The 21,030-nt window shown below is 36.7% G+C and overlaps 1 protein-coding gene across 1 annotated transcript in view; it reads left to right on the forward strand.

Annotated features, from left to right (window-relative positions):
- CFAP61 (cilia and flagella associated protein 61) overlaps positions 1-21,030 on the forward strand; it is a 4,145,169-nt gene that overhangs the window by 2,902,917 nt on the left and 1,221,222 nt on the right. Inside the window, exon 18 of the mRNA XM_044057082.1 lies at positions 8,315-8,442. Within this exon, the coding sequence (XP_043913017.1) occupies positions 8,315-8,442 (128 nt within the window). The remainder of the gene's footprint in view (positions 1-8,314; positions 8,443-21,030) is intronic.

The raw sequence follows: 21,030 nt of genomic DNA on the forward strand, positions 1-21,030 counted from the left end.
GCCAACCTCTTTCTCTGTATACTCTCCTGTACTTCCTCATTCCACCACCTTGTCCTCCTTCCTCTGTTCAGATGTCACACCAAGCACCCTTCTAGCAGTCTCCCTTACTAGCTTTGCTGTAGTTACCCAGCTATTCGGTAACACTTCACTGCCACCCAGTGCCTGTCTTAACTCTTCCCTGAACTTCACCTCACAATCACCCTTTTTCAGTTTCAGCCATTTGATTCTAGGTGCTGTCCTCACACTCCTCTCCTCTCCTCTTCTTGATCACCAGTGTCATTCTACAGACCACCATTCTATGCTGCCTAACTACACTTTCCCCTGTCACCACTTTACAGTCTCCAATCTCATTCAAACTGGCCCTCCTGCATAGGATATAATCCACCTGTGTGCATCTCCCTCCACTCTTGTATGGCATCCTATGCTCCTTCATCTTGTTAAAATATGTATTCACCAGAGCCATGTCCATCCTTTTTGCAAAATCCACTACCATCTGACCATCTGCATTCCTTTCCTTAACACCATACCTACCCATCACTTCCTCATCCCCTCTGTTCCCTTCACCAACATGCCCATTGAAATCTGCTCCAATCACCAGTCTCTCACCCTTGGGTACAGTCATTACCACTTCATCCAACTCACTCCAAAATTTTTCTTTCTCATCCATCGCACACACAACTTACGGAGCATATGCACTAACAACATTCATCAAAATAGCATAAAACATGATTTCTTTTCAGGGGGCAAGCACCTCCTGATCCCCAACACCCTCTGCTAATTACAAATAATAACTCCAAGATCATACAATGTCGACGAATAGGCATATTTCCCAATGCCAGCAATTGTGTGATTTCACACACGTGTCGATCATCTGTGTAGTCCACTAAATTTTGTCAGCTAAACAGATGACTACCAAAGGATGATTTAATGTTTTTAATTTCTCCATATATATATATATATATATATATATATATATATATATATATATAGATCTAGGATGTTTGCTCAAGTGAGCAAACGTCCAAATCCATAATAACTGAACACACTTTAATGAAAGTGCTTTTATCGAAAAAGAGCTTTCGTTAAAGCGTGTTGCAAAAAAACAATAAAACACTACATTTACATTTTAGCAGGGGGCTTTTCCCCCTTGCACCCCCCACTTTAATATTTTCCCTCTGAGACCACACTACAGTGGGGAAAAGGGAAATTTCCCTTACCTGCACCATAGTACAGCCTTGGCAACAGGCATACTTAAGCGAAAGTGCTTCTTTGGTGAAAAGCACTTTCGTGTAAGTATGCCCGGCCATTTGGGTTTCGGTCGTTTGCTCACTCGAGCAAACATCCTAGATACATGTATATATATATATATATATATATATATATATATATATATATATATATATATATATATGTGTGTGTGTGTGTGTGTGTGTGTGTGTGTGTGTATCGAATGATCACAAGAACAATTGTAAAATGAATAGTAGTCATTTTAAAGCAAATCTAATATAATCAAAAATATGCAAAAGTGAAATCAATTTTTTGTAGGGCACAAGCCACCTGCTTCCACACATTCCTTGTTAATTATATATGTACTAACTCCAAGATTGCATAAATGCAGGGTAAGGGCAAATTTCATTACTCTGCTGCAACATGATTTCTTGAAAAAGGCTGCCAACAAAAACTCCATCTGAATGAACATTCACTGATATGAGTATTTGCTTTTTTTAATAGTAAATAGCATTCACTCATATGAATGTTCTCTCTTTCAAATTGTAACCATAAATGTGTATATATATATATATATATATATATATATATATATATATATATATATATGTATGTATATGGTTCCCCTTAAGTTAGTCTACTGTGCCTAATGTCAACAGCTTTGACACCCTCGATGACGCCTATGGCATGCTGAAGCATGGAACATTTTTGCATGTATTATAGGGTTAGGGCTCAAGTAACAAAACACCCTGATGTCAGGTATTGCCAGCTGTGTCAGGAGAAATAGGGCAGTGGATGTGTAACATATGCCAGCACAGCTAGCTGGAGTTTTGTAAAGAATTATATGTTATTTGTATATCAAATTGATTTGTAGAGGTGCTTGTATTGAAAATGTATTTGTAAAGCTGCTTATGTTAAAAATGTACCAACAGTGGGTCCCGCTGGACAGAAAAAGAAATACACCTGTATGTCAGACTATATTGTAAATGTTGAAATTAATATATTGTAACAGAGGGTACTGGAAGAGAAGAGGTTAATCTCAGTCCAACTAACTTTGAAAAATAGTTTGTAATTAAATTACTTGGTATAAGCCACAAAAATTGTATCTCACAGGTCTGAATGCAGACAAACTCAAAATGTTTGTACTAGGAAGCCTTTTGTATTGTCCTTGGGGTGAATTAATTGCTACTGTGGAAGGGTGGAAGTTTGAAATTGTTTTATGACTTCCAGAAGCTGCAGCACATCTTAGCAAAGGTCTATCTGTGTATGTGGTGACACATATGTGTGAGATTCTGGTTAAGTTTCTAGTAAAGGGGGGTAGTATGGAAACCAGAAGCAGATGATCAGATGTATGTGATGTCATTCTGTAATCCAGGACTGAAGTGATGTCTGTTTTTGAAACCTGATATAGAAGGATCACTCACCCATTTCATCTTGCCTTGCTTAAATAAGTAGCAGGGAATAGTAATTCTTTAGATCAGGCAGGAAAATATGGTAAGATTAGTTAAGTACTGTTTTTCTGTATTTGTGTGAACCTATTCATCTGTGTTATTTTAATATTTCCTGTGATTGACACTCTGGTGTGTATTGTAAATAGATATTTAGTATGTTCATATTATTTTTACGATGAAATATATTTACACTTTTTATTGTGGCTGGTCTTTTAGAGAATATTTTAACCTTTGAGAGTACTTAATATTTATTTTGTGACACTGTGGCTGCTCCTGAAAGCCTTGCTGTTTGGTCAACATTACCATTTGTATTAATATAAGTTTTACTCATTATATCTGGGTACCCTTGTAAGAGTCTTAGAGTAGCTGGCTTTGGAGTGGGCTGGTAGCAGTAACTACCTTATAATCTGGGCAGACGGGCATAACTAGTAAATCAATGTCAGCTTTTCCCAAGTTTGTGTGTGTGTGTGTGTGTGTGTGTGTGTGTGTGTGTGTGTGTGTGTGTGTGTGTGTGTGTGTGACAACTACTTGGAGCAGGGACACAGAGCACTGGTTTAACAGAGAGGGTGGTGGAGGACTCAGCTGAGGACTCAACTCTATAGCTGTGCCAGTGGGACATCTTACTGGGGGGCTGGAGAGAGAGGGAAACCCAGATCCTGGATTATGTTCCCTGTGTCCTCTTAAGGGAAATTGTGCTTGTTGCAGACAGTTGTACCTGTAAATACTGTGTGCATCTATATTTGTTCCAAGTGAATGTACCTCACCAGTGTCAGTGGTGAGGATTCAGGTTCCTTGATTAAGGGTCCAGAGGAGGGACATCACAGGCTGCCTCAATGCCAACCCCTCTGAGTTGGCTCTTGGCACTACTGAAGGGGGAAGAAATGGGGCATTTGGTTGAGGAGGTGTGATAGTTGTTACAAAATGGGTCAGAAAAAAGCACCCTAAAAAGCTTTTTAAACCTATTGATACTGTTTTGATAGAATTTCATTTGGAACAATGGAAGCTGCATTGTCCTGTTGGATGAAGTAAAAATCACCTTGTATTCCAGCTATCTAGTTGCTTTGGGCTGCAAGCAGCATTTATTTCAACTTGATATTTAAATTGCCCTACGTTATACAGCTTTGTGCTCTATAAACCATGCAGTGTGCCTAACTGGCTTTGCCTGCTTCACTCGATTTGATCATGCTAGTAGACCCACAAAATGTAGGAAGTGCTTGCTTAACTAGTTATTTGTACCACTGTTACTGATTTTAGAAAATTTTTATTTGAAAGTGTTTTGCTTGTGACAGGACGGGAAGAATGCTCTTTGTTCAGGTGTTTAGTTGCTACTGGCAGATATATTGTCTATGTTTTAATGGGTTGTTGCACTTGTACTTTTTTATTTTTTAATTGATTCATTGTGCAGCTTTGTATTCTTTTTTATTTTTTTAATTGTTTCTTTGTGCAGCTTTGTGTTTTGTTTAGTTGAACAATACAAGTCTTACTGGATATGAGCTTGCTACCAGTCTTTCAACAGCCAGGACATTTTTTTTTCTTTTTACTACTTTTTGAAGCTACTTCTGCTGTTGTTAAATTTTCATTTGGAACTGTTAGAGCTGCTTTTCCTGTTGTAAGAGATGGGAAATTGCTGTTTGTTCTTGGCATCTTATTGCTACTGGTTAACAGAAGTGTGTGTTTTAATTTGTTGTTGCATTTGTACTTGTTTTTTAAATTGCCTGAAGTGTGGTTTTGCACTCTGTACATTTGAGCTGCTTCAAGCAACACAAAACTATTACTGTATTTTACTTGCCTGGCTGGATTTGACCTTGCTGCTGAACTTGCAAGAACTTGGAAGTCCTGTGCTGCATGCAGCTCATGCAAAGGTACACTAAATAGTAGCCAGTGTGAGCTATTGTGATGTGCTGCACTTAATCCATCTTGCATAAGAATAAACCTCATGTAAGGCTGTGCTAGACAGTGCTCGGTTATGCTCGTTGACTACAGTTTACCATTATAATACTATTTTGTTGCCCAGTCTTCTGTTCTGCCTCCTTACCTTCACAGCTATCTTCTCCTGTTTATTGTAGCAACTGAGCTTTGTCATTGCAACATTACAGTTTATGGTTGCAATCAAGACTCAGTGTCAAATGTTCTGACTGAATAATATTTCTGATAATCTGGTACATTGTGCTGTATTAGATTCTACTCCTGCTTTATTGTGGAGCCAAGTCTTTTCATTAAAACTGATTAACTAATATTGGTTAATTACCTAACTAATTAACTACTGCTCACTGACTACTTAAGGGCATGCTCTCAATGTTGTTTTTATCTGAAGAAGTCATAGTATTTACTATGACAAAAAGCACTTCATTTTGGATTAAACTACTTGTTCTTACGCTTTTTGTTTGGTGCCTTCCTTCCTGCAACCAGTTTTCAGTTTTGTGTTCTTTCATCAGCTTGTGTCTGCTGTTAAACAAACCACATGTTTATCCTGGGAGATCTCAGTCACCACTTAACAAACTGACTTATATACACCACAAGTGGAATCCATGCTTACTGCTTCTATATGAATACTAATTACCCAAAGCAGATATCTAACTCCCCAGCTAAGGCCAGTAACATCCTAGATATTTTCATCACTAATATTGCCCCTTCTTCTTAACTTTATGGGTGTTCTTATCCCTTGTTAAACCTGACCAGAAATCAGTGATCTAGTTATACAAAGCTGCCAGTTCTCTTCAAACTGATGCTTTTGTGTTAAGGACTTCACCAAGGCAATCAAATGTCCTGCAATAATTTAATGACCTGAATTAATTCATCTTTAGCCCTACTCAGACTGACCCTATAATAGGACTTGTTTTTCATTCGAATTCCATTCTCACTTTGAAAACTCTATAGATAAGGCTGTCCCTACTCATACCAAATATTCTGTGAAATTCAAAACTAAACCCTTATGGTGGACCAATCTTAGCTTTGCAACAAAGAATAAAGAAACTAAATTTGGAATGCATATGCTAACCACACAAATAACATTAAAAACTATAATCAGTAAAAAGAAGCTGAATATGAACTCCGAATATCCATGTACACTGAAAATAATCATAATGCCTCCTTCATCTTTGTTAAGAACAGTGCCACACTTTGTGCAAAAGTGATCCAATAAGTCATCAACCATGCAGAGGCCAAGGAGATTGCTAATATCCCAGCTGACAGATTTAAACCACAATTCTCCCATCTACCACCATAACTACCTGCATAACTTCACAGCCCCCCCCCCCAAGATCACTATGGAAAAAAATCCTTGCATCTTCATCCAAAACAACAAATACCTCATTCATGATGCCTGATAATGTACAAGTCCACTTGATTATCATCACCCAGAATGGCTTATCAGAATTTTTACTAAACCTCCATATCATGAGTCTTGCCACTGGCTTTCATCTGAAAGCTTGGAAAACAGCCTCTGTTATCCCACTACACATGGGGTGATACACCCATTGATCTCAGCAAGTATAAATCCAATAGATAACTAAAGTTATTTGTAAAGCCATTGCACATGTAATCTCTGACCTCATTAATTTGGATATTGATAATTTTATAGCACTAGATCCATGTCATTTTGTCTTCTTTAAGGATAGGTCCTGCTTTATTTACCTTGTAAACTTCTTTGAAAAGGTAATTGATGCAGTAGATGGCAGTTATGAAATGAATACAGCATAACCGGACCTGGCTAATGCATTTTACTACTGTCTCCAATGGAAATATCATTTAAAACATATTAACCTGAAGATAAACTCATATGTAGTTAGATGGATAGCCTTCTGTGAAAGGGAAAAAAACATTTTTAAGTGGAATCCCTACAGGTTTATTCAGGGTTCCCTACAATTTGGCATCTATTTTTCAAATCTGCAAACTAACATTGCAAAACTCTGGTTAAAAAATGTGCAGACTGTTGTAAACTTGGGCTTATTACTCATGCATCCACCAACTTGCTATTACCCCAGGTTGGGCTGTACTATATAAACAGTTTTGTGTAAGGACTATGGCTTCAAACTAAATGCAAAAAAAGTGTAGTATAGTCTACTTTGGAAAAGCAAATAGTTCCCACTATATCATATAGGAGGCACAACTCTAAAGTCAGACATCATCATCACAGATCTAGGTACCGGTGTGGACGACTCCCTTTCCTTTGACTACCTAATCTCTACTGTTGATAGAAAATCCTTCTTTTTAATCAATTAATAACCTAAGACATCTCTTCCAGAGCTAGGTAGGCACTATTTTCACTGTATTCATCTCTCATGTGTTGTGTTATTGAATACTGTGTTCTATACAGAGGATGTGGTGTTAAAGCCCCACACAAAAAATAAAATTACTGAAGATTTTTTTTAGTAGGCTAAGACTAAACAAACGGGCTTTGTTGAATTAGAAATCAGTAGTTCAAATCATATTCCTTTCACTAAATAATTTTGCTTACATTTGAGTTAGGAATAGATAAACTGTTATCATTACTACCCACATAAGCAGCTTTCTGCACACTGGTTTTCAAATATTTCATTTCTTTGCAAGGTGAATCTTTTTATATTGTAAAGTCTTCATATGACATATTGTAACTTCTGAAATTATATTCATGTGTGTTTATTTTAGTTTTGGAAATCAAGCACTGTTTTTATAGATTCATTCTGTACTTGTACGGTTATGAGGATTATGATTACTTAAAGCAAGGAAGTCAACAACTCCCAGTACTTCAGCTTACTTGGGGTGAAAGGAGACATCTGTATTCTAAAAATATACTTTACATACTGTTTTAGCAGGTGTGACTGTCTTCCTTCTTGTTTTCTGTCAACAGACAGCATCATTTACAGCAATTTTATTTTCTGCATCTTAACTATGATTCCTAGAGTCATTATGATAAAACATGATTTCATGCTGCTATTTGTTTTAAATTTACTATGACTTTAGAAGTCTCTGTAAATCACACAAAATGTGTTCTTGTTTTATTGAGATTGCCACAATTTTTAAATATGAAGACCAGCCTGGACATATGTGCACTTATTCATTATTCTCCATTTAACCAAATAAACATGTTCAGTTATTTCAGAACAAGGGCGGCCACGGTGGTGCAGCGGTTAGCATTGCCACCTCACAGCAAGAGGTTTTCCAGTTTGATTATCAGCTGAGGTGCCATCTGTGCAGAGTCTGCATGTCCTCTCTGCAGTCGCGTGGGTTTCCTCCAGGTGCTCTGGTTTCCTCCCACATCCTAAAGTCGTACTGCAGGTGGATTGGACACTCTAAGTTGGTCCTAGGTGTGTGTGTGTGTGTGTGTGTGTGTGTGTGTGTGTGTGTGTGTGTGTGTGTGTGTGTGTGTGTGTGTGTGTGTGTGTGTGTGCCTTCTGTTGAAGGTTGGGTGCTGGCAGCTTGAAACCTTAAAAACTCCACTGCCAATTGTTCTACGGACCTTTGTTGCACTGTGGTTACTCCTAACAGGCAAAGCTGAAAGGAGAAGAAGAAGAAGTTATTTCAAAACAAATTTATTTAATTAATAATGAAGTGACTGTGACAAATATATGTGATATATAAATGTAGAATTTTTTGTTCAAATTATAACTACAGTTTTGCTGACTTGCAGATTAGTTTACTTGTTTTTGTTGTTTTAGGTATCTTATGCATTGAACCACACAAACAGAAAGTTAACCCTAGAACCAAAGGTGACCATCAATGCACAGATTGTTGTGGTTGGTGCCTCAGATGTTGGCATTTCTTTTCTTGAAACCTTAGTATTTTGGTAAGTTATATTTTCTTAAATCATTGTAGCATGTGCTTGTGCAGAACTTGATATTACATTAAGATTAATCAATCCACTTAACACCACCTGTGAACCACATTATTCCTTCTTAATGGGAAGGTATTGTGTTAGTGAGTCACTGGAGAGCACTCAGTACTGGGAATGGTATAATTAACTGTAAGAGAAAACAAAATAATCATTCTATTTAGTTGAAATTATCAAGTTCTTAAAAAATATATGGAAGAATTGTTGACATTGCAATGGAAGGCTGAATGTGTTGTAACATAGCACTAGTTCCTAGTGTTGTGTTAGACCAGGAATAACAATAAAAGGAAAAAGTGATTTATCATCTCATGAATCAACAATCACGAAGGAGGTCTTCCTCAAAAATATTACTGTTTCGAGTTACACCCCAATTATTCTACAGCAGTTCCAGGGAACACTGAATAATGAGGGATACATTTCGAGGGAAATTTTGTTTGGATACTTATTTTAACCTTTTCTTTTCAACTATTTATAATTATACAGCTCCTCTAGGCCTACATTTTTTTATTATAGATTTACTGCCTATTTACCTAGTGTCAGTCATCCTGCGGACTCTTCTGGAATACAGAGCTATAACTTTCAGAATGCTGAATGGTTTCCCATTCACATTCAAACTACTGCTCTGATAACTAACTACAACTGCTTATGTTCATTTGTTCATCAAAAAACATTTCTAAAAATCAGACATCCATAAATTTAAAAAGAAGGACTAGGACAGACTCTTTTTCCAACAATTCAAAATTACTGTCCTTTTATAGTGTCTGTTAAAATCAGCCATCCATTTTTTTTCTATGAGAAACAGTAATAAAGAATCAGTTAAAAAACAGTCATATTTTTGTTTTTCCTGTTGTAGTTCATACATTTTAAAATATTCTTCTGATTTGATTCCACAACTTTTTCATTTAGCGTATGACCCCATCAGTGAAACACATCACTAGCCTGCCAACAGCCATGCCTATACCTATTTCAACTTTGAGGATTCCATGCTTGAATCTGTGCTTGAGTTAAATATGCATTATAAGATGGATTTTCTTTTCTGCCACCCTGAATGTGAGGATTTTTTTTAATTGGAAGCAGATTCTAAAGTACAAATTATTTGATAGTGCAACACTAAGGACTATGTTTAATTTTCTCAATACCTTGACAAAAAGGTTTAGTTTTTTCAAGCAGAAGTTGTGAAATTATTGAAAGTAATTTCGTAATTAGTGCATGGAGTCCCGTGATTACCCTCAAAAATCTGAAAAAAGATAAACCTTTTATAAATTACTGTAGCAAAAGACCTGGCTGTAACAGCTCTTTCAAAGTTGTGCAACAAATGTTACATACCCCTTGAGCACTGTTACAATCTGGTAAAAGGGAAGGGATGTTCCTTTGGTCCCTGAATATCTTTCCTCCTGTGTCCCCTGATGTTTACAGACATTAGCCTGTAAGTAACTTATTTAAATTAGGGCAGTATTTAGAACTGCCCCAGACTTTTTTCTTACTTACTGTCTATGCAACAGCACTCGCTAAGTGCTTTACTGGCTTTCAAAGCTGATAAAACACATCTTGTTTTTTTCCTTTTGTAGCGGATGATACAAGAATCCATGCATTGCAAACATTTATGCTCAGGTCTCACTGATCATGACTTATTATTATGTGTTCTCGACTTGGATGCCAAGATTCACCTCTCGAGCTTTATTTCTTGGTATCCTTGTGTTGATCACATAATAATGTGGTTACAGTTGGAGACCCAATCATAAGGGTCTATTTTATTGTGTCACTTCATGTTGCAGCAGTAGGTTAGCAGGCTGTAAACTGTTGAAAATGGAGCATTGTTTATTATACATTGATTAATTGCTTCATCATAGCATATTGCTTAGAAATTTAATGCCTGTAAATAGCAAACATGTATTCTGATATCCTCAAATTGGATACTGTGTAGACCTTGTGAAAATTCTGAAGAGGAGGGCACACAACACATCCTTATTGGAATGTTATGCCCTTGAAAATATTTTGGCTAACAGAAAGATTGCAGGTGCAGATTTTGTTCAACAAATACAGTTACTGAATGGCACTCAGAAGCAGTCCTAGGATGCCATGCTGTTGTTAATGCTTCCCGGAAGACATTCTATAGGTGCATGGGTCTATGCCTTTCTAGGTCCAAAATGCACATGTATCCCATACTAGCAAAATCTTGTGATCTCCTCCAGTATCCATGCAAGGAGAAGAGTGTTCCATTACCTAAATGCCAGAATAGAATCCACATTGCTCTTTCTTAGTAAAATACTCAGCAGTTAAATGGGGTCTCCTTTCCAGCACTCTTTCATTGTCTTCTGTATCTGGAATATGTCTTCCTGTTCCTGTTCCTTGTTTTGAAAATGGAGACTACCACCCCGGTTCAGATGTACTGTACCTGTCTCCCATGTAGTGCTAAAAAGGCACATTAAGTGTTACGCCCCAGCAATATCTAGTCATTTCATTCTTTAACAGTTATTACACTAAATCATTTTTTCTTTCTTTCTCAGCATTATATATTTTAGGGATAATATTAACTTCCTCTCCTTCTCAACTATTTGTACTGAAAATGGTAGAGTGATAGGTGTTTTATCTATGGAAAATATGAAAGATATGCCATGCCTAGAACCTGTTCTTATAAACAGTTGAGTATCTTTTCTAACTTAAGTTTTGTAGTCTTTGTTCTGTGGTACATAATACAATTTCCATATTTTCAATAAATTAAGGTAATGAATGATCAATATTGATTGGGGGTGGCCACAGTGGTGCATCAGTTAGCATTGTCACCTCACAGCAATAGGTTCTCTGGTTCGATTCTCAGCTAGGGTGCTTTCTGTGTGGAGTCTGCATGTCCTCCCTGCAGTCGCATGGGTTTCCTCCTGGTTCTCTGGTTTCCTCCCACACTCCAAAGACATGCAGTAGGTGGATTGGACACTATGTTGGCCGTAGGAGTGAGTGCGTGGTACAGATGAACTCTTGCTGCAGGGCTAGCCATCTGGCAGTATAAACCTTGGCTCAAGATGATTGTTACTGTTGAAGTGACACCCCAGCCCCATGTGCAAAATGGGAAACCTATGCTTGCGATGATTGTCACTGTTGAAGTGACACCCCAGCCCCATGTGCAAAATGGGAAACCTGTGCTTGCGATGATTTTCACTGTTGAAGTGACACCCCAGCCCCATGTGCAAAATGGCAAACCTGTGCTTGCAATGATTGTCACTGTTGAAGTGACACCCCAACCCCATGTGCAACATGGGAAAAGAGGTTGAGGATGAATGGATGGATGAATGATCAGTACTGCTAATGTTCTGTTGAAGACTGATCTTAAAAATCTTGCCATCTTCTACAACTATTATATATGTTTGTCCAAGTATAAATATTGTCTGTGAATCCAGCTAGATGTTTGCATAGAACCTTTTTCTAACAACTTTGTAGACTCATTAGTATATGGTACAGCAATAATAACAATATCTAGCAATACCGTCTTTTTGTCTGTCTGTATTAACAGTTTATTTTCTTTTACCATGTAGTAAAGCCCATTATTAAAGGTCTGCATTTTTATTATTTGGTTTAGATGCATTTTGAATTTTTACATCATCAACAAATTTGGACCTAGTAAAAATCTGATATGTGACTTCTCATTTCCATTGTTGTCCATGGCCCTTGTCTTCCTATGAATTTTACCCTAAAAGATCTTCCAGATAGCCATGTTTTACTTCATCTTATAAAAGTTGGTTCTATATTGCATACTTAATGTTTCCTTTTATTTTTTAATCAAAGTACGATGTGGTGCACCATATAGCATGTTATGCTAAAATCAGAAAGACTATATTCATTAATAAACCATGATCCAGAGCATCTGACCTGATTTACTAGAATGTTAGGCCATTATGTAATATAGAAACAGCTCTCTATCTGGTATTATCTCCAATCTTTCATACTATTTTGACCAACATAGTTTAGATGTTTAAAAATAACTGACTTCTTAGTAACCATGCCTATTTTAATGTAGAAGACTTAGTTACCTTTAATTTTGTATATCATTTGTGACACCCTTCTCGTTATAAATCAGCACTTGTATTTGCCCATTTTCAGTCCTGTGGGACAAATCACACAGCAATACATATGTTATTCTTATGATATAGTACTGGAGTAAGTCATATTCTCTGTCTCTTAAAATGCACATTAATCATGCTGTCTAGACCCAGAGATTTTATAATATGTAAGGACAGTAAATCTTTGCAGTGTCCATGTCATTAATTTCATCGTCTACTCTTGTATTTATAGTACCATAATCTCAGTCATCTTTCATGAGTGTTTAGTATATTTATAAGTAAAGTATTTAACTGCCCCCTTAACTACTTCATGAACTGCACTGTCTTTGAACTGTTACCATTACACATCATTAAGCTGCCTACAGCTATGCCTGTACTTGTTTGAACTTTGACAATTCCAAGCATGAATATGTTTGGGTTAAATATATCCAATATTATAAATGGTACTTTTCTGTTAAAGCCCTACCACTTTGTGCTGCTGTGAACTGAAGCCGTACCTCATGCTGTTGCATTTCTAAGTATTCATACACTACAGAATAAGTAAATTAAAGTTTCTGAAGAGTTTATATCCAGTACGGGATTGTAAATTCGTTAATAAACTATCACCTCAAGAAACAATATATCAACTACATCTTCTAAACATTGTGCAGTACTTATTTTTGCCGGTAAATAACCCTTTCAGTTTGCGATACCGGTATTTCATTTCTTGTGCGACAACTACATCTCTAAAACTGACAAACAACTTTTGTTGTTGCGGTAGGTGTAAGTTCTTTCACACTGTTTGCAAGGATCTGGACAACCAGGCAGTCAGACCCAAATATAACCCTTTTGCTTGTGATCCAACTTGCAATGTAAAATCATTTTGGGTACTTCAATATGGGACCAGGTACGTTCACTTCTGTTTCCACAGAGACGTTCTTTCCAGGCTATTTTTCCTTTGAATGGGCTCTATCAATCTGATAATACAAGATAGCTGGCAGGAGGAGCCATTGACAAGGTAAGGTACACTTACTACAATATTCACACTGACTGCTGACCAATAAGCATGGCAGTCATGTCGGGCTTCAGCTACGCTACCAATAAAAGGGCACCTATTACTTCCCCCTGGCGTGAAGTAGCTAATTCAAGTCTCTGCTGCGCGATGAATTGGTAGGGGTTTAATGGAAAAGTACCTTATAAATTTATACTAGACATGAAGAATACTGTTACCAGAATTTAGCATATGATTCATTAGATAGTTCATCACTGATGTTTGTGTTCCTTTTTCCTAATACCTTAATGAAAAGTTTAGTTTTACGTATTTGAAATTTCTGATAAATCTAGAAACTAATATTTTAGTTTACTTTATCACTTCTTATAGAAGCATTAAGTTAGTAGACTGTACATTTTTAAAAATGGTACTCTATTTGCTGCACACTGTGATGCCAAGAGGGAAGGATCATCTGTAATGTTTAAATGTACAGTGCTTACATCATCACACTGGATTTTGTGCAGACCTCAGTGGTGTAGTAGTATCTACTCTATGAAAACTATGAAAAGAAGGAGGGACTAGATGCACCCATGGTGGAGTTATATTCCCTCTCTAAATGCTTAACATCAGGAATACAGGCACATTTTTCTCTACAAATAGAGGGACCAGCAGAGACACAGCAGTAGTCCTACAGTGGCTTGCTATTATAGCAGTTGATATGAAACACTTTAGGGTGCATGGTCATATGACTTTTCTGTGTTTATAAAACACATTTAGACTATACCAGCAAAATCCTATGACACCTAAAGTAATTGTGAAAGCACAAAGAATGTATCTAGACTTCCATGTACAGAATGGAATACATGTTGCTCATGCTAATTCAGTGGCTCAGCTCTCAGATAATGTTTCCTTTCTAGCACATTAACATAGCTTTTTTTCCAGAAATGTTGAAAAGTCTGATATCTTTGTAACTGAAACAGACCTATTCATTCTCATTTTGAAAAAATGAGACTGCCTTACCAGTTTGCCATATAGCCCCACCCAAATTTTGTGTATTGTTTCCAAGGGGTTGCTGTTGGTTCTACAGGTGTGTCTTGATACCTCCAGTGTTACCCTCCTTGCTCCATTGGCCTTTCACCTGTGGAACTTACTACCTCAGTTGTTTGGGGTGTGCCCTTCTTTGGTTGGCTGGTTTTCAGAAAGAATTTAAAACCTCTCTTTAGAATTAGCCTTCAATGGGATAGTATTACTGTTATATTTTAATTCAGTTCTAGTGCATAATTCTTAATTTGACTTCATTTATTGTTTATTTGCTGTATCTATGTATTAATCGCATTTGTTTTGTCTTATGTAATTAGTAGTTTGTTGTAATATACCTTAATAAGGCTGAACTTGCCAATCCAGGTACATGTGTCCCAAACAACACAGAAAAGGTGCATTAAACATGATTGTACAGAAATATGCAGTGCTCTTAGCATTTCTGTAAAAATCAGTTAAATGTTCCATTTCTTAACAATTGTTTCCCTAGTAAACCATTTTCTTTATTCAGTCATGCATGCATTTTGAATTAAATTCTTTCATGCTCCTCTTACATTTAAATTATATACTATTTTCTTTAATTCTGAAAATTTAAATAAAAATAAAATCTCTGTAATATTTGTAAATGAATATTAAGTTTCTTTAACATTTTGCTCTTTAATTCTCTAGTTTTAATTTTATGGCTTCAAATGCATTTTCCAGACTTGGGGACTCATCTCACTAGATTAAGATAGTTCATGATGAGTACTGCTCATGTTCTACTAGAGATCAATCTTAGCAGTGAATATATAGCTGAAATAGATTACAATAAGCTGATAATTGCTGAGACTTCTTACAGTCACACAGGTTTAATATTACATTTCCCTGACTACAGTGGCCATCACAAGAGTATCTGTTTATATTTAGGGCCAGTTTCATTCTATAACTAAATCCTCTAGCAAGAGTAGTGAGAGAATTGCAACAGCATTGTTTGGTCAACATACCATTAGGGATATTGTGGTCTTTTACTGGTCGCCTTCTGTAGAGAACGGGGAATTTGTTTTTCACTTAAAGTATTTTAAAGGAAGGTGTACCATTTTGGTGGGTGATTTAAAATGCCTTAGAAATTGATAAGGCTAAATTTGGTTCAAAAAGGACCATATTAAGTGATGTATGAATTGGTAAGGAAAAGGAAATTGAGTTTTTGAGTCAGGGCATTTATTCAGGATACAAACTCCCTGGTGGCCCATGGGAAATGAGTCTGTTATACTGATACACTGTAACGCTGTAATATTGAAATGACAAGAGTAATGTATAAGAAAGCAGACCAACCTTGACAAGTCATTGTGAAACTTAAAAAAGTATGTAAAGTCTGATCTGGCATATACATGGCTCTGAAATGATCATCTAGATTAGGGATTAGTATATGATTTGTGAGCTTTTAGTAGAAACTAAATAAGGAAACTGAGTACTATAGTATCCACCTGGGTAGCGTATCTTAGCAAAGAATATTAAGCCTGCTAATATAACAGTATAAGCAGAGAGCATTCTCAAGTACATTATTATATTAGGTAACAGAAGAAATAAAATAATATGAATGTTGTCTATAATGGACAAGGACACTATCAAAGATAGTTGGATAGAATTTTATGAGAAAATAGACTCAATTATCAAAAGTTTTGTTCCAAAAGGAGTAATGTGGAAAATAAGATAAAAAAATAACTTCAGTGGTGGTCCAATTCATTAATATAAAAGAAGTAAAAGAGACAATATATAAAAATTCCTACTAGACAACATTGAGAAAGACATAATAAGGTAAAGTTAACATATGGAAGGAAAATAAAGAATTTAAAATCTAGATATGAAAGGCATATGCTACCCATGTTAAGAGAGCACTCAAACAAGTTAACAAAGAACTTTAAAAACTGTAATCAGAAAAAAACAAGCTGAATATGAACTCCGAATATCCATGTACACTGAAAATAATCATAATGCCTCCTTCATCTTTGTTAAGGACAGTGCCAGACTTTGTGCAAAAGTGATCCAATAAGCCATCAACCAAGCAGAGGCCAAGGAGATTGCTAATATCCCAGCTGACAGATTTAAACCACAATTCATCCCATCTATCACCATAACTACCTCCATAATCTCACAGCCCTCCCCCCAAGATCACTATGGAAAAAATCCTTGCATCTTCATCCAAAACAACAAACACCTCATTCATGATGCCTGATAATGTACCTGTACATAATGTAGATATGAAAAAAGGTGAAACGTTATACTAGCGGTAACAAAATAATTTTTGTAAACATGTTGTAGCATTTCAGTAAGGAATGATTCAAGCAACACTGTATTATCAAAAGGAAGTGATTTAATAGATGACCATGGTACACTAGCAGAGGCATTTAGTAGCGTCATTTCTGGATCTTCAACAGGTGAAGATATATTTACATTTATATTAAGTAAGGGAAATTCTTGCCCTCTAATTATTGAAGAAATGTTGACAAAATCTTTGGATTTAGCAAGACTTAATAGAGCTGCTGGACCCGATGGCGTGAATGTTTTTTTTCTTATCTTGGATTAGATATACTATTATACCATGTCTTATATCATTGTTACAGTGAAGTTTAGAAAGCTGTATCACATATTCAGTGGAAGTTCCCAAAAGTAGTAATGGAAACAGGGCAGAACATTACAGTTTATCATTATCGATCTGACAGCCATATTAGGTAAATGTTTAGAGGTCTTACTAAATCTGATAATGCTACCATTACAGTAAATTATTGATCTATTACAGCACAGCTTTATGAGTGCATGATCTTGTCTTTCAACTCTGTTACAGTTTTTATAACAACTTGATAGAAATAATAAATGCACAGCAACAGAAATTACGTTTGATTGTATGAAAGTCTTTGATATAATGCCTCACTAAGATATTCTACTAGCTGTAATATCTTTGAATGTAACTTCCATTTTGAAATAGTTAGCAAACCAGTTACTGAATAGGAAAAGTACAATAACAGTATGTGACAGATATTCCTTGAGAAAGATTATAACTCAAGGTGTAAAATGCAGTTTGGTATTGGGACCATTTCTTTTTGAGATATTTAGAGCTTAGTTTGCAGCTGACAGCAGAATAGGTACCATTATGAGTAGTGTGAGTGAACAACATTTCTTCAGAAAAACATAGACGTGTTATACATTAGGCCCTAGGCAAACAAGTGACCTTTAATGCATTGAAATTTGAGTGACCTAATTTGGGTAATCTGATAAGGAATAACCCTACTTTTGTCATCTTCTCCCTTTCTTAAGGATTTAGGTTTCATCACTGATAGCAGTTTGAAGTTTGGAAATAATCTAACTACTGTAATTCAGAGATGTCGTTCTATTATGAGAGACAGCTTTATAACTATAAGTACAATACATCAAGAAGTGTTGTTGATCTAATATAAGTAATTTTTAAGACCACACATAAAAAATAGTGTTTTAGTATATAATTATAATATGAAATCACTCTGGCAACTAGGTAGAATTCAGAAATCAAAAAACAAAAGAAGTAAGCTTCCTTAATAAGTTGATTGAGTAAAGTAAGACTGAGAAAGTCACAGCTGCACTTAGTCAATTATCACTTGACTAGGAGCGAGTGATCTTATACTAATATATAAGTGTCTACCTGATGAAGGTTTAACATCCATGGTGGCAGTATGGTTTAGTTTGGATACGGGGGAATCCACTGTGGCATTATGCTTTAGTATGGCTACAAGGGAATACATAGTGGCAGTATGGTTTAAGTATGGCTACAAGAAAAATAACGTATTGTTACAGGCAAACAAATTTAAAGCAGGCCTGAAAAAAAAGTATTTTTGTATTCAGAGGTCAGAAAGAATTTGGAATTCACTCCCAGTTACTTTGAGGTTAGTAAAAACACTGAGTATATTTTTAAGAAAAGGGTGGATACTTGGCTTGAAAATTCAGTTTTTGAATCAGGGCATTTATTTAAGATGCAAACTCCCTGGTGGCCCATGGGAAATGAGTTTGTTATACTGATACATTGTAACTCTGTAATATTGAGACTACAGAGTAAGGTATTAGAAAGGGGTCTATATTGAAACATCGAACACTGAAAACAGCGAACGATGTTTCATCGACACATTTTCAGCGAAAGCTGAAAATGTTGAAACCACAGAACAGCGATTTCTTTCCTAGGGAAAGAAATCGCTATTCCAACCAAAAGAAAAAAAAAACATTAAACACTTCCAAACACATACATACGTACCCTAACCCTAATTGTACCCCCCCAAAGAAACAGTAAATAACAGAATGCACATATGCACGTAACCCAACCATACATCTAAAAAAAGTAAAATTTTAAAACATATGCACTTACCTTAACCTGCACCCTAACCCTAAGGTCAGTAACTCTTGCACATTTACGTAAACAGTTCCAAACACATACACATTTAACTTAACCCTAATTCTAGCCCCCCAAAACAAAAGTAAAAAAAAAAGTAAACAGCTGAAAACACATACACACATAACTCAACCATACAGCTAATGCAAAAAAAAAAAAAGTAAACACTTTCATACATATGCACTTACCTTAACCCGCACCCTAACCCTAAGGTCAGTAACTGTTGCACATTCACGCTCGTGAGCTATACCGGACAAGGGACCACACTACAGTGCAGAACACGGCAAAGCAATGAAGCAGTCAAGTGACTTCTTTCCCAGGGAAAGAATTCACTGAACAGCCACTTCGCTGTTTTGCCTGTTTGCTCTTTATGTGTCAACGAAAACGCATTCGACAAAATGTGTTTTTGTTGTTCTAATAGGAACCCATTGGAAAGCAGACCAACCTTGACAAGTTATTGTGAAACTTAGAAAAGTATGTTAAGTCTGATCTGGCAGATATATGACTCTGAAATGATCAGCTAGATTACAGAGCTTTATCACTTCCTTTATTTCCAGCTGAGAAGGTCAGACATTGAATTCATTACTTTGATAGAATTACTTTTTGCACAGGTCTCTAATCATTGGTGATTATTTTAATGTGTAACTAAAACCTGGTCAACTTCTTTGAGGCAGTCAACAAAGCCGTGGATGAGGGTAAGGTGGTTCACACAACCTATCTTGACGTCGCCAAGGCTTTCAACACCATCCCCCATTCTAGAGTTATAGCTAAACTCACTAGACTAGGTATAAATCCCTAAGTCACAAGATGGGTTGCTAACTGGCTCACTGACAGAACCCACACTGTATAAGTTGCAGACTCCAAATCTGACCTCAAAGCAGTGACAAGTGGAGTACCACAGGGTTCCGTCCTGGGACATCTCCTGTTTGGTATCTACTTCTCTGAAGTACAGGCTAACACAGAAGGCCTCTAGCTAATGAAGTTCACAGATGACTGCAAACTAGGAGCCATAGTCAAGTCCCCAAATGATGTGGACATCCTACAGAAGGGCCTCACTGAGACAGATGCCTGGTGTCAGAGTCATGGCCTCAAGCTCAATGCCAAAAAGTGCAGTGTCACCCCCTTTGGTAAAAACTCTATACCCATGAACTACCACATAGGCAGCAATCTACTTAACACCGAATGCGTGATAAGAGACCTTGGGACCCAGGTGGACAGTATTCTCTCTCCTTTGATAGTTACATCACCACAGTAGTCAGGAAGTCCTTCTACGTGGCACACCTCATCATAAAAGAGTTCTCATCCAGGAAAAAAGAGGTCATTGTTCCCCTCTACTCGTCACTCATTAGACCCATTATAGAGTACAACGCCCCTTTTGGAATGTACCTCACAAGACATCTGCAGCAGCTGGAAAGGCCACAGAAGTACCTCACAAAGAGGATTACTGGCCTCAAACAAATGCCCTACACTGACTGCCTCAAAAAACTCCAGCTGTATTCCGTAGCATATTGCCTACTTTGAGGTGATCTCTGCTTAACATATAAAGCTATGTCAAACGCAGAGCTGTTGGACATGCTACACCTAAAGAAATCCCAATCCCAATCCCAATCCCTCCGAGCTACATGCTCTAGGGACCTAAACCTTGTCACCACAATAAACAGGACATGCTGGAGGGATAGATTCCTGTCCCAGAGACTTCCTATACTCTGGAACAGGCTACCCATCTATCTCAAGCAAAGTTGTTCATTAGCACTCTTCAAGAAAAATCTTGATGAGTGGATGGGAAATAGGAAATACACCCCGGGGATCACTTCTGTGTCTCTACTGGACAGTGGCACAGGAAAATAACTTTCTTGGGTGGTGTAAGCTATGGAACCTTGCTGGCTAGGCTTACATAGGCCCTTGGGCAGATAGCCTAGTACCTACCTATGAACTTAATATATATAATAAAAACATAATATATAATCACAGAACTTAAAAACAAATTCAGTCTTGTAGCACAATTCCAAAGTCCACTCTCATCGAATAATTTTAGCACTTTCATTCACTTTTATTAACGTGAACTTCCTCAGAAACAATTAGAACTACCCAAA

Source organism: Protopterus annectens, chromosome 1.part2, assembly GCF_019279795.1.
Source record: "Protopterus annectens isolate FY-2018-M chromosome 1.part2, PAN1.0, whole genome shotgun sequence".
Classification (NCBI taxonomy): Eukaryota; Metazoa; Chordata; order Ceratodontiformes; family Protopteridae; genus Protopterus; species Protopterus annectens.